Here is a 14,659-nt window from a genome sequence, read left to right as displayed (position 1 = left end):
GATGTTTTATTTTTGTATACAGTTGGAGTTCAGCGATGATATTGTGAAGATCATTCAGGCAGCCATTAATTCAGATGGAGGGCAGCCAGAGATAAAAAAAGCCAACAGCATGGTCAAGTCTTTCTTTATTCGGGTGAATGAGATAACCAGTTCATGTTTTTAATGCCCACTGTCTAATTGCCCTGTGAATGCCTTTTCTTTTCTGTTACTTTCTTTACGCTGTGCCGAAAGCTTTTTGGGTTTCACTTCTTTCCTCCAGTTCTTTGGGAGGAGGTTGGGAAGTTGGTAAGGTTACCAGGATAAATGGATCTTTGCCTTGGCCTGAGCGCCTCATGTTGACTGAGACACTGGTGTGTAGTTGGTTTTATTTGGTTTCTACATGAACCTTCTCATTTGCATTCTCTTTGTTTTCTTCTAGCAAATGGAACGAGTTTTTCCATGGTTCAGTGTCAAAAAGTCCAGATTTTGGGAGCCAAATAAAGTCTCAAACAAGTGAGTGAGAGCGGTGGGTGAGGCGGACACCTCACTTCTGCAGATTGGATTTGTAAATTTTAATATTAAAATCAACCATCTGAAATGCCTTTTCTATGCTAGCTTAGAAATGACAAATCACATTATGTTTGATGTAGGCCGGAACTTTTTTGTGTTTGTTATCCTGTTCCAATCCTAGTTTGACGTGTGCCATATGGGCAGCGTGTGCTAGAACAATGTCATGTGGCCGTAGTGTAACCGGGTTCTGGGTTACTAACTGCAGCCTCTGCCTCCTCCTGCTTTTCAGTCTCAATATGTACCCTTTAATTTTTATTCCAGTAACCTATTTTGATTTTTTTGTAGAGTTAATCGTTGTTTCTGGATGTTTAATTAAAAGTTAGGCATGCAGTCCTTCCCCTACTGAAGTGCTGGGGGGTGAACCGAGGACCTTATGTATTCTGCCACCGAGATCCCTCCCCAGCCATGAGAGTCACATGTTAAGATTATTACTTAACTCTGTGTGCTAGTACTCACCTGTACTCCCTGCAGGTGGAAGACTAAAGCAGGAGGATGAGGAATTCAGGGCCAACCTGGACTACATTGTGTGAGCCTGTCCCAAACAGAATTGAAGCTTTTAAGATGTTAAGTGCAGTTAGGCAGTTTTCAGAGGCTATGACTAGTTCTTCCATTCTGTGAGTGGCTTGGACGTGGGCGGGTTCGAGGCCTGCTGCCGGCAGGTGCGGCTGTAGCACGGCTTGGGTTTCTTAGCACTCAGTAAGTACTTGTTGGCTCCATTGTTTCCAGCAGTGGGATGTTACCAAACGCAGTGCTTCCGCCTTCCCTTGACCATAACTATGCTCAGTGGCAGGAGCGAGAGGAGAGCAGCCACGAGCAGCCTCCTCTAATGAAGAAAATCATCCCAGCTCCCAAGCCCAAAGGACCCGGAGAGCCGGACTCGCCCACGCCGCTCCACCCTCCCACACCCCCGATCCTGAGTAAGTCATTACGGATCTGGACACAAATGGCTTAACTAATCTAAATTTAATATACTTGGAGATCAGAAAATTTCAGATAACTGTAACACCTTTTGCAAGTGTCTGTTTTATACACTACTCAAGCTGACTTCCCTGGAAAACCACAGTGCCACCAATTTTAACTGTGTGTCTCTGGGATCCTAAGGTGCTGACAGGAGTCGAGAAGACAGTCCAGAGCTGAATCCACCCCCAGGCATAGATGACAACCGACAGTGTGCTCTGTGTCTGATGTACGGTGATGACAGTGCTAATGTAAGTACTTTGGGGACATGCGGCCGGGTGATAAGGACGTCTCATGACCGTTTGTCCTTGATGCTGGTACCTAATGATTTTAATGAGTTTACTTCTGAGTGTGTGGCACCTAGAGTTATTTTTGGTTTTGTTTTCGTTTTGAGACAGAGTCTTACCATTTTGCCCAGGCTGGCTAAGGACTTTTGATCCTCCTGCCTCAGCCCCCTTAGTAGCTGGGAATATAAACAGCTGGCATTGTGATTGGCTTTAGAGATTTCTTTAAATTGTAGGAGTTGTTTTAAATGTGTATGAATGTTTTCCCTGCGTGGATGTGTGTGCTACATGTGGAGGTTAGAAGAGCACGAGAGAGCCTCTGGAACTATAGTCATGGACGCTCATAGCTACCACATGGGCCTGGGAGCCCAACCCAGGTTCCTTACAAGGCACCAGGCGCTCTAACCACTGAGCCATGTCTGCAGTCCTGGCTTTAGAGAGTCGTAAATAAATGATTAGTTGACTCAAAAGGTGATTTGCTGTAAATGAAGTTACTAATAACTAATCTTCAAAAATACTTCATCAAACATAAGTTGTATATACTGTAGCCTGTGTTTAATGTACGTGGTAGAATAGTTACTATCCCTGGTTCTGACAGACTGCCTCGTGTCATCCTGGGCCTTCCTGCCTGCTAACATTAGCAAGAGCTAACCCTAGCAGCCCTCAGTTACATCCTTAAATGAAGGTGATCCCTTTTCTTGAAAGATGGGTTTGTGTTGGTTTGTGTTTTGATTTCATTTTTGTTTTTTGAGTCAAGGTTTCTCTGTATAGCCCTGGCTGTCCTAGAATTTGATCTGTAGACCGGGCTGGCCTTGAATCCACAGAGATCAATCTGCCTCTGCCCTTTGCCCTCTGTCCTCTGCCTCTCTCTGTAGACCAGGCTGACCTCAGAGATCTGTCTGCTTCTGTCTTTAGTACTGGGATTAAAGGTGTGCACCACCACTACCCAACTAGAAAATGCTCTTAACCCCTGACCCATGTCTCCATTCCCAAAAGGAGATGGTTTTTAACCTAGAGTGGTTATAAGGATTAAATGAAAAAATTTATGTAAAGTTTTTATTTAATGGCTTTACACTGAGAACTTAAAATGCATCATTTGGGGAATATTAGAGTATCTGCATGCATGAAGCCCTGTTTCAGTCCACCCACACTGTGGGGGAACGTTTTAGTACAGTCTGGAAGAATTAAATTTTAAATACAGTTTTAAAGAAGTATGTATATTTATGTAAACCTACCATATACTGTTCTTCTGCTTTCAATAGAATTATAAAATATTTTCATTTTATGGGGGGAAATTGAGAAAGACTATAGAAGAAACAATGAAAACTGGATTATGATTTAATCTCTAAAGAATTAGAGTTTTTTTCCCTTGAGGTATCTTACCTGAGGTCAAGCTAACATGAAGCCTTTTGTTGTATGTTCTTTAGGATGCTGGTCGTTTGCTGTACATCGGCCAAAATGAGTGGACACATGTGAACTGTGCTCTGTGGTCAGCAGAGGTGTTTGAAGATGACGATGGATCGCTGAAGAATGTGCACATGGCTGTGATTAGGGGCAAGCAGCTGGTAAGAACTTACTGTGCACATTTATGAGAGACACCCCTAGTGCTTTTAGTCTCTTTCTGTGCCTGATGCAGCCTCCCTGGTTTGTGACAGCCCTGTCAGAGCACTCACTGGTAAGAATTGGTGTATGCTGTAGGTCATTTGTTTCCTTGGAGAAGGAAACAAAGCATCAGTTTAATACTCGGCCACAGAATTAGCCCAGAGGCCGAGTGAAATCAGCATTCTGAAGGTCAGAGACTAGACCCTGCGAGCATGCATTGAAAGGTCCGGGACTCCCCAGAAAGGGGTCCACTTAAGTCACAGGATAGCACGCACCCAAAGGACACACGAGAGACCGTCTTGCTGTAAAGCACATGAGGTGGTTTATTATATCAGAGCTCTGGGCCAGCCCATATCCCCATATCTCACATAGGGGATAGAGGGACTGACCTCGTGGCTCAGGGGCATAGCGCTTATATATGGGCGGGGTGGGGAAAAAGCGAACTTTCGCGCGGGTGCACAGGATTGGTTGTTTTACCTTTTTTGAACACTAGCAGGCCGTACCATGGGGCAGGGTGTAGTTCTTCCCTTGGCCAGTCAGTTTCTGGGATGTTCTTAACAGGCCTTTGTACTGTAACTCCCCGTCCTCTGTAACTAATTAGATGGACCCAAACCTGCTGGCAGGTGCTTTTCTGCCCAAGGTCTAAGGCGAAAAATTTACACATATTTCATAAGATGGCCTTTATAATTTTTCACTCTACGACCAAGGGAGATGGAGAGCAGTCGCAGCAGCCGAGCTCAGTCTCAGTGGTGTCGAAGGAGTGACATCTCAAAGCTGGAGTTTGACTGACCCTAAGGAGTCACCAGAATGTAGCCAGTGGACAAAGTAGCTCAAGCAAAGAAGGAGATGTGGGTTATAGAAAGACCAGATAAGAGGAGCAGAGTGTCTGGGAGAGTAAGAGTGACAGCCAGGGCCTGGTGAATGGGATCTTTGAGATATGCAGTAAGGTAGTGAGCTGTGACGCCTAATAGCACAGAGTGGGTGATCTGGCTAACTTTATGTCATCTGAGAGGAGAAACACCTCCATAAGATGTAGCTGTAGGGCATTTTCTCAATTAGTGATTGATGGGGGAGAGCCCAGCCCATTGTGGGTGCTGCCATCCTGGCACTGGTGGTCCTGGGTTCTGTAAGAAAGCAAGCTGAGGGCTGGACAAGGCGGTGGCACACACCTTTAGTCTCAGCACTCAGGGGAGATCTACACTGGTAGATCTCTGAGTTCAAGGCCAGCCTGGTCTACAGAGTGAATTTCAGGACATCCTAGGCTACGTGGAGAAACCCTATTTCCCCCCACTCCCCCCCCCCACAAAAAAAGAAGAAAAAAAAAGGAAGCAAGCAGGTAGGATGAGTAAACCAGTAAGCAGCACCCTCCATGGCATAGGTGTCGGGTCTGTCCTATTAGAGTTCCTGCCCTTGCTTCTGATGACAGACTGTTGCATGGAAATGTGAGTGAAATAACCCTTCTCTCCCTACTTTGCTCTTAGTCCCAGTGTTTCATCACAGCAGTTGTAACCCTAAGACATCTAATTTCATGTTAGTAAAACTGAGTTGCTTTGGGATGTAACAGCTTTCTTGCAAGGATATGGTTTTTTGACATTGTTCTTCATAATTTCATGTCTAATAAATCAGCCATGCGTTCTGGGAAAAATATTTCAGTCCAAAGTCTAAATCCAGTTGTAATATTTAAATCATCTAGTTTCCGAGTTGTGCTTGTATCCTTTCCCAGTAATTTAGCAGGCTAACAGTAAAGAGAGAAGCACAGATGCTCAGAAGGGGCGAGTCTATCAAGACTTGTCTCAAAACGTCTCAAAGTGCCTGCCAGTCTAAACAGGGCTGTTCCTTCTACACTTGCAGAGATGTGAATTCTGCCAGAAGCCAGGAGCCACTGTGGGTTGCTGCCTCACATCCTGCACCAGCAACTACCATTTCATGTGTTCCCGGGCCAAGAACTGTGTCTTTCTAGATGATAAAAAGGTGTATTGTCAGCGGCATCGGGATTTGATCAAAGGCGAGGTGAGAAGCTGAGCTATATGGTTGCTTCTGTTGTAGTTGTTAATAACAGGCTTTATTATCTCAGAGCAGACTTAAATTCACAGTGAAATTAGCAAAAGGTAGAGATTTCCTGGCCCTGCCTCCACCCTAACATAGCCTCTCCCACTAGAGTGGTGTCTCTTTGGTGTAGATGGTCTACATGGATATATACACATACGCATCTGCCCAGAGTCATCGATTACGTCAGGGTTCACTCCTGACATTGTGCATCCTAGGGCTTGGACAAATTTCATATAAGGATTTTCATTTCTTAAGAATTCTGTGTTTGCCCTGTTTTTTCTCTTTCCCCCTAAAAACCACTGAGTTTTTAATTTAATTTTATTTTTTTTGCTACTATCTACAAGTATTTTTAGCTTACATCCAAGCAGTTTCCACTTCCAGGGTTTCTTGTGGTTGGGATCTTGCAGTTTGTAGCAAGAAGTGTTGAAGATTCCTCCTCACCTTTTGAAATCTCTAGGAATTTAGGAGGGAAATACTGAAAATAGCAAAACAGTCAATGCGGTTTTGCCTCTCAGGTGTTCGAAGACGTCATCTCCTGTTTTGAGAAACAAAGGGTGGTGGTAAAACAGAAGGGTGACTTTAAGACAGGCTCTCTGCTCTGCCCCCAGAGGTTGGTTCTCTGAAAATAACGTGTAAAGGGACAGTCCACTAACAGCAACCTTGGGTGTCATTTAAGGTGGTTCCTGAGAATGGATTTGAAGTTTTTAGAAGAGTGTTTGTAGACTTTGAAGGAATCAGCTTGCGCAGGAAGTTCCTCAATGGCCTGGAACCAGAAAACATACACATGATGATAGGTAGGACCCAGGCCCGCCTTAGTGGGGAAGGCCGTATTATCATAAGTGGGTTTTGGTCCTTGGTTAGAAAATGATTCTCCTCATCATTTCTTCTAACCAGTTCTTCTTTCCTTGGTTAGGCTCAATGACGATCGACTGTTTGGGAATTCTCAATGATCTCTCTGACTGTGAAGATAAACTCTTTCCTATTGGATACCAGTAAGTCCAGTGAAGGCAGGGCGTGGCAGCCGACACATGGCTCCCTAACAGTGTGGATCACTAAGTGTGGAGATGAACTTGGTAGTTGCCTTTAACTGTTGTAAACCCACTACCAGCCAGTTCTCCTAGTTAGGCTCAGGCTGTCCTAACACTCACATTCCCGGGGCCTCAGCCTCATGAGTGCTGGGATTATATGCTTGCATTACCCTGCCCAGCTAAAAGATTGTAAATGTAGTCTGGCTACATAGTGAGAAACCCTGTCTCAAAGCAGACAAGTTATAACATGTTATGTGAACTGAATTGTTTAAGTACTTGACAGGCTGGCAGTGTAAGCTCATATCCCCTTCTAGAGCTGCTCGTGCTTGTGTACACCTTTAACACGGGGTGCCTGGGAGGGAAGCAGAGTCAGGTGGATCTCTGAGTTTCAGGCCAGCTAGATCCCCAGGGAGATGCTTCTACATCGCCCTCTTCAGAACCTCATTTTGTAACGCTTTCTCCAGTTCTGCATTCCAGCTCTCTTAACGCCTGTGTTTGTCTGGTAGTTCTGTGTACAGACATGAAGCAGTCATATTTTCCTTGTTCTGTGCAACTTTACTGACAATGGAGTGCCTTGTGTTTGAGCTGGTTTTAGAGTCTCAAGTTCAGTGCACTGTAAGGCATTAATTCTTCATGGGAGGCAGTGATGTTATAGTTCCCATTTTTCTTTTTCAGTAGTTTAGAATAGTTTGCTTTTTCTGGTATTGTTTTAAGAAGCCATACAACTTTTCTAAGAGCGTAAGAAACATCAGGGACTTCACAAAGTTTAAAACCACCACATTTGGACACTCTCAACCAAGAACCTAAGAAATAAAGCTATATTCCCTGAATTAAGGAGACCAGAGAACCCATGATGGGGAGAAATTTGGGAAATGGTAGTTAGTTTGTGCATATATCGTCTGTTGTGGTTTTTCCTATTTGCCAGGTGTTCTCGGGTGTACTGGAGCACCACAGATGCCCGCAAGCGCTGTGTGTACACGTGCAAGATCATGGAGTGCCGTCCTCCTGTCGTAGAGCCAGATATCAATAGCACGGTTGAGCACGATGACAACAGGACCATCGCCCATAGCCCTTCATCATTTATAGGTTAGTCCTAATCCAAGTAGGACTTGAACTTAAGTGTTGTGACTATGCTCTGGGATTGAAAAATGGGGCAAAGTCATTTACCTCATTTGTTTCCAGTTAAACGTTATCTAATAGCACTCTTGTGTGTGTGTGTGTGTGTGTGTGTGTGTGTGTGTGTGTGCTGTATGTGTGTGTGTGCTGTGTGTGTGTGTGTGTGTGCTGTGTGTGTGTGTGTGTGCTGTGTGTGTGTGTGCTGTGTGTGTGCTGTATGTGTGTGTGTGTGTGTGTGCTGTATGTGTGTGTGTGTGTGTGTGCTGTGTGTGTGTGTGCTGTGTGTGTGCGTGTGTGTGTGTGTGCTGTGTGTGTGTGTGTGTGCTGTGTGTGTGTGTGTGTGTATGTGTGTGCTGTGTGTGTGTGTGCGCTGTGTGTGTGTGTGTGTGTGCTGTGTGTGCGTGTGTGTGCTGTGTGTGCGTGTGCGTGTGCGTGTGCGTGTGTGTGTGTGTGTGTGTGTGTGTGATGTGCATGGGATACGGCAGACGACAACTTGTGGGACTTGGTTCTTTCACGGTGGGTTGCAGGGACGGAGCTCAGATTTGAGCTCTTTGCCCACTGCAGCCTGCCAGCCCTGATAGCGAGCTGGCACCACATTGGTTCATTTGTTAGCACCTTTAACTGTGTTCTTCCAGTTACACATTTTTATTTGTCATAGAAGCGTCGTGTAAGGACAGTCCAAGCACAGCTGCAATTCTCGGTCCTCCGTCGCCAGACCGTCCTCATTCACAGAGCTCCAGCTCCTGCTATTACCATGTTATCTCAAAAGTCCCTAGGATTCGAACCCCCAGCTACTCCCCTACACAGAGGTCCCCCGGCTGCCGACCATTGCCTTCTGCAGGTAAAGGACTTGTTGACGCACTGAATATTCTCTTGGGCAACCTTAACTTTGTGACCTTTACTAACCAAAAATTGCCTATAAATGGGTATATCCAAATGCTGGAAAGTAGTGATTCGCCACATTTGTTCTGTCCTTGATCAACTTCCTTTTTCTCCCCTGTTCAGGAAGTCCTACGCCAACCACTCATGAAATTGTCACAGTCGGCGACCCTCTACTGTCCTCTGGTCTTCGGAGCATTGGCTCCAGACGTCACAGTACTTCTTCCTTGTCACCCCTTCGGTCCAAGCTTCGGATAATGTCTCCAGTGAGAACTGGGAGTGTTTACTCCAGGAGTAGTGTTTCCTCAGTCCCCAGCCTTGGGACTGCTACAGATCCCGAGTCCAGTGCCAAAGCATCGGACCGAGTAGGGCCTCTGAATTCAAGTGCTAATCTAGGGCACAACACTCCCACCTCTTCAGGCTCACAACGGACAGTGCTCCCTGGAGGCTCCAAAACCAGTCATCTGGATGGGTCATCATCCTCAGAAGTGAAGCGGTCCAGTGCTTCAGACTTGGCACCCAAAGGCTCGTCATTAAAGGGAGAGAAAAACAGAACTCTGGGTTCCAGGAGCTCAGACGGCTCTGCACATACCACAGCTTACCCTGGAGTTCCTAAACTGCCACCACAGGGTCATAACGCAGTTCCTGGAGAACTAAACGGTAGCAAAATTGGCAGTTTTGCTGAACCCTCCACAGTGCCCTTTTCTAAGGAAACAATCTCCTACCCACAGCTCCACTCAAGGGGGCAAAGAAATGACAGAGACCAGCACATGGATTCTACCCAGTCAGTAAAGCCCTCTCCAAATGAAGACGGTGAAATCAAAACCTTGAAGCTCCCTGGTGTGAGCCACAGGCCATCCATTCTGCATGAACATGTAGGGTCTAGTTCCAGAGACAGGAGACAGAAAGGGAAAAAGTCTTCTAAAGAGACTTGCAAAGAAAAGCATTCCAGTAAATCCTTTTTGGAACCTGGTCAGGTGACAACTGGTGAGGAAGGAAACCTAAAGCCAGAGTTTGTTGATGAGGTCTTGACTCCTGGGTTTCTTGGGCAACGGCCATGTAATAATGTTTCATCTGATAAGATTGGAGATAAAGTCCTTCCTCTTTCAGGAGTCCCTAAAGGTCAACCCACACAAGTGGAAGGATCTTCCAAGGAGTTACAGGCACCCCGGAAGTGCTCAGTCAAAGTGACACCTCTGAAAATGGAAAGTGAGAATCAGTCCAAAAATACCCAGAAAGAAAGTACCCCTGGCTCCCCTGCACATATAGAGTCAGCATGTCCAGTAGAGCCAGTCTCAGCATCCAGAAGTCCAGGAGCTGGCCCAGGGGTTCAGCCAAGCCCCAACAATACCTCATCCCAAGATCCTCAAAGTAACAACTATCAGAATCTTCCAGAACAGGACAGAAACCTGATGATTCCAGATGGCCCCAAGCCTCAGGAGGATGGCTCTTTTAAAAGGCGGTATCCCCGCCGCAGTGCACGCGCACGGTCTAACATGTTCTTTGGGCTCACCCCACTCTATGGAGTCAGGTCTTATGGTGAAGAAGACATTCCGTTCTACAGCAGTTCCACTGGGAAAAAGCGAGGAAAGAGATCAGCAGAAGGCCAGGTAGATGGGGCCGATGACCTGAGCACTTCAGACGAAGATGACTTATACTATTACAACTTCACTAGGACAGTGATTGCTTCCGGTGCAGATGAGCGGCTGGCATCCCATAATTTATTTCGGGAGGAGGAACAATGTGATCTTCCAAAAATCTCACAGCTGGATGGCGTGGATGATGGGACAGAGAGTGACACCAGTGTCACTGCCACAAGCAGGAAAAGCAGCCAGATTCCAAAGAGAAATGGGAAAGAAAATGGAACAGAAAACTTAAAGATTGATCGACCTGAAGATGCTGGCGAGAAAGAGCATGTCATTAAGAGTGCTGTTGGCCACAAAAACGAGCCAAAGCTGGATAACTGCCACTCTGTAAGCAGAGTGAAAGCCCAGGGCCAGGATTCCTTGGAAGCTCAGCTCAGCTCCCTGGAATCCAGCCGCAGAGTGCACACAAGTACCCCCTCAGACAAAAACTTACTGGACACCTACAACGCCGAGCTCCTCAAGTCAGACTCTGACAATAACAACAGCGATGACTGTGGGAACATCCTGCCTTCAGACATCATGGACTTTGTACTAAAGAATACTCCATCCATGCAGGCCCTGGGTGAGAGTCCGGAGTCCTCGTCCTCTGAGCTTTTGACTCTTGGTGAAGGACTGGGTCTTGACAGTAATCGGGAAAAGGATATGGGTCTTTTTGAAGTGTTTTCTCAGCAACTGCCAGCGACAGAGCCTGTGGACAGTAGTGTCTCCTCTTCCATCTCTGCAGAGGAGCAGTTTGAGCTGCCTCTTGAGCTGCCCTCCGACCTCTCTGTCCTGACCACCCGCAGTCCCACCGTCCCCAGCCAGAATCCCAGCAGACTGGCCGTAATCTCAGACTCAGGGGAGAAGCGAGTGACCATCACAGAAAAGTCAGTAGCTTCTACCGAGGGTGACCCAGCCCTGCTAAGTCCAGGAGTAGACCCTGCTCCTGAAGGCCACATGACTCCTGACCACTTCATCCAAGGACACATGGATGCAGACCATATCTCCAGCCCTCCCTGTGGGTCAGTGGAACAAGGTCATGGCAACAATCAGGATTTAACTAGAAACAGTAGCACTCCTGGCCTTCAGGTACCTGTTTCCCCCACTGTTCCCATCCAGAACCAGAAGTATGTGCCCAATTCTACTGATAGCCCCGGCCCATCTCAGATCTCTAATGCAGCTGTCCAGACCACTCCACCCCACCTGAAACCAGCCACTGAGAAACTCATTGTTGTTAACCAGAACATGCAGCCACTTTATGTTCTCCAGACTCTTCCAAATGGAGTGACCCAAAAAATCCAGTTGACCTCTCCTGTTAGTTCTGCACCCAATGTGATGGAGACAAATACCTCGGTCTTGGGGCCCATGGGAAGTGGGCTCACCCTGACCACAGGACTAAATCCAAGTCTGCCACCTTCTCAGTCTCTGTTCCCTCCTGCTAGCAAAGGCCTGCTCTCCATGCCGCACCACCAGCACTTACATCCCTTCCCCGCGGCTGCTCAGAGCAGCTTCCCACCTAACATCAGCAGTCCTCCTTCAGGCCTACTTATTGGGGTTCAGCCTCCTCCAGATCCCCAACTTTTGGGTTCAGAAGCCAACCAGAGGACAGACCTCACTACTACAGTGGCCACTCCATCCTCTGGACTCAAGAAAAGACCCATATCTCGTCTGCACACTCGAAAGAATAAAAAGCTTGCTCCCTCTAGTGCCCCTTCAAATATCGCCCCTTCTGATGTGGTTTCTAACATGACACTGATCAACTTCACACCCTCCCAGCTTTCAAACCACCCCAGTCTGTTAGACTTGGGGTCACTTAACCCTTCATCTCACCGAACTGTCCCCAACATCATAAAAAGATCTAAATCTGGCATCATGTATTTTGAACAGGCACCCCTGTTACCACCACAGAGTGTGGGCGGAACCGCTGCCACAGCAGCGGGCTCGTCAACGATAAGCCAGGATACTAGCCACCTCACATCTGGGCCTGTGTCTGCCTTGGCATCCGGTTCGTCTGTCCTGAATGTGGTATCCATGCAAACTACAACAACCCCTACGAGTAGCCCATCCGTTCCAGGACATGTCACCTTAGCTAACCAGAGGTTGCTTGGGACCCCAGATATTGGCTCAATAAGTCATCTTCTCATCAAAGCCAGCCACCAGAGCCTGGGCATGCAGGACCAGCCTGTGGCTTTACCACCAAGTTCAGGAATGTTCCCCCAGCTGGGGACGTCACAGACTCCCACTGCTGCTGCAATGACAGGAGCATCTAGCATCTGCGTGCTCCCCTCTTCTCAGACTGCAGGCATGACTGCTGCATCCCCTCCTGAGGAGGCTGAAGAACACTATAAGCTACAGCGAGTAAACCAGCTCTTATCTGGCAAAACCAGTACCCTGTCTTCGCAGCGGGGTCGGGATCCTGACCCTGCTCCGGGGACCCAGACATCCAGCTTCACACAGGCAGCAGAAGCTCCTAATGGTGTGAAGCTAGAGCAGAACAAGACTTTACCCTCAGCTAAGCAAGCTAGCTCCACCTCTCCAGGGAGCTCCCCATCCTCTGGACAGCAGTCAGGAAGTTCCTCAGTGCCAGGTCCCACAAAACCAAAACCAAAAGTCAAACGGATTCAGCTGCCCCTAGACAAGGGGAGCGGCAAGAAGCACAAAGTTTCCCATTTGCGGACCAGTTCTGAAGCACACATTCCACACCGAGAAGCCAACCCAGCTCCCCAGCCCTCAGTCACACAGTAAGTGGTGTGCAGCTTAATTCTCCACTGCAGGCTTGTGTGCTCTGGGTGTGATAAGCACACAAGGCACTCACATGGTACCCGAGTGGTGCTCTCCTGGTACTCAGGAGTTTTCATCCCCTTAGGCTTCTGGTAGTGATCATCAGAGCAAAGACTGGGACCTGCCACGTTGATTGTCCTTTGCTTTGATTTCAGACACAGTGCTCATACTTGGTCCTGTTTCTGTTCTGCTGAGATTTGGGGGATGTGAGGGAATGATAGTCCTGTCAGATGGACAAGGGCTCCTACTGTAGAGTCTCATGGAGCCCTCTCTGTTTTAACAACCTCACTGGAAGTATAACATATAAAGCATAGAGGACTCTTCTCTTCCCCTTGTGCCCTCTTACTAGCTTTTGTAACCATAGTTACTGTTGCATGCTTGGGAACTTCATCTGTCCAATGTGTATTTGTTGATGGCTGCTTGAAAAGATACCATTCTCTCTTGTAGGACTCCTAGAGTGGGCAGGGAGCAGCAGGATGCAGCTGGAGTGGAACAGTCATCGCAGAAGGAGTGTGGGCAGCCTGCAGGGTGAGCTGCAGATGACTGTTTACCACATGTAAAATAGGCTTCCTCCTGATTTGCGTTGGGTTTTGTTTGTTGTCAAGAGTGTTCTTGGCCAGCACCACGCAGTATGGATGTCTTGAATCCCAGAGCTGGGGAAACCTAGGCAGGTCAGCCTGAGTTTGAAGCCAATAAAGGCCACATACTGAGACCTCCCTACCCCCTCAAAAGAAAAAGCTTCATTTTGTTTAATGAAACTGAGTAGTTTAGGAACTAAATACAGACAGGCTTGTAAAACAAAAATGGGGTAAGATATACTCTTTTATCTCTTAATTCGTGTTTATTATTTGTGTGTGAATATGTCCCCTTGTATAGCATGGAAAGAGGTCAGAGAACAACTCTGTGCAGTCATTTCTCTCCTCCTGCCATTATATGGGAGATCAAAGTCTGGTGCCCAGGCTTGCACAGCAAGTCTTTTACTCTCTGAGCCATTTTGCTGGCCCACTTTATCCACACACCCCCTTTTTTTCTTTTTCTAAGCTAGAATTATTTACATAATTTCTGTTGGCCCGTTTGCCCTGCTCTCCCCTTCTCAGTCTGTTCCTAGAAGTGGCTTTGGTGATGGTTTGGCAGGATTTTGTTGTTTGTTTTGTTTTTGATTATTTTATGTACTTTGGTGACTCACTGGCATGGTGTCTGTGAGGGTGTCGGATCCCCTGGAACTGGAGTTACAAATACTTGTCAGCTCCCATGTGAGTGCTGGGAATTGAACCATGGTCCTCTGGAAGAGCAGCCAGGGGATGCTCTTAATCATTGGAGCATCTCTTCAGCCCCATAGTTTGGTTTTATTCTGCAGATATTTCTGTGTGTACCCTTTGTAAACATGTACTTACTTTTATATTAATGGATGCTTGCTGTACTTAATGTTTTTGTCTTTGTGCTTGTTTTATGTACCTCTTCCTGGGCTGGCATGCATGCATGCTGTGTTCCGAGTGGTCCTTCCTGGGCTGGCATGCGTGCATGCTGTGTTCCGAGTGGTCCTTCCTGGGCTGGCACGCATGCATGCTGTGTTCCGAGTGGTCCTTCCTGGGCTGGCACGCGTGCATGCTGTGTTCCGAGTGGTCCTTCCTGGGCTGGCACGCGTGCATGCTGTGTTCCGAGTGGTCCTTCCTGGGCTGGCACGCGTGCATGCTGTGTTCCGGGTGGTCCTTCACTGCTTCTAGCGCTGTTGTGTGATCTACAGTAATTTGCTTGGTTGGCTTCATACTTGTTAGTATGTGCTTGGGCT

The 14,659-nt window shown here is 47.2% G+C and overlaps 1 protein-coding gene across 7 annotated transcripts in view; it reads left to right on the top strand.

The window, feature by feature from the left end:
* Kmt2a (lysine methyltransferase 2A) overlaps window positions 1-14,659 on the top strand; it is an 80,598-nt gene that overhangs the window by 51,434 nt on the left and 14,505 nt on the right. For 5 of the 7 annotated variants that reach the window (XM_076924946.1, XM_076924945.1, XM_076924942.1 and 2 more), the window contains 12 exons: window positions 23-133; window positions 419-492; window positions 1,276-1,466; window positions 1,651-1,757; window positions 3,218-3,355; window positions 5,244-5,402; window positions 6,118-6,235; window positions 6,355-6,433; window positions 7,395-7,555; window positions 8,244-8,426; window positions 8,591-12,830; window positions 13,318-13,398. In XM_076924946.1, coding sequence (XP_076781061.1) covers window positions 23-133; window positions 419-492; window positions 1,276-1,466; window positions 1,651-1,757; window positions 3,218-3,355; window positions 5,244-5,402; window positions 6,118-6,235; window positions 6,355-6,433; window positions 7,395-7,555; window positions 8,244-8,426; window positions 8,591-12,830; window positions 13,318-13,398 — 5,642 coding nt within the window. The remainder of the gene's footprint in view (window positions 1-22; window positions 134-418; window positions 493-1,275; window positions 1,467-1,650; window positions 1,758-3,217; window positions 3,356-5,243; window positions 5,403-6,117; window positions 6,236-6,354; window positions 6,434-7,394; window positions 7,556-8,243; window positions 8,427-8,590; window positions 12,831-13,317; window positions 13,399-14,659) is intronic. The other 2 variants (XM_076924943.1, XM_076924941.1) reach the window with 2 other exon arrangements.

This window comes from Arvicanthis niloticus, chromosome 26 (assembly GCF_011762505.2).
Source record: "Arvicanthis niloticus isolate mArvNil1 chromosome 26, mArvNil1.pat.X, whole genome shotgun sequence".
Taxonomy (NCBI): domain Eukaryota; kingdom Metazoa; phylum Chordata; class Mammalia; order Rodentia; family Muridae; genus Arvicanthis; species Arvicanthis niloticus.
The sequence above is the reverse complement of the archived record's forward strand: the minus strand, read 5'-3'. Positions and strand labels throughout refer to the sequence as shown.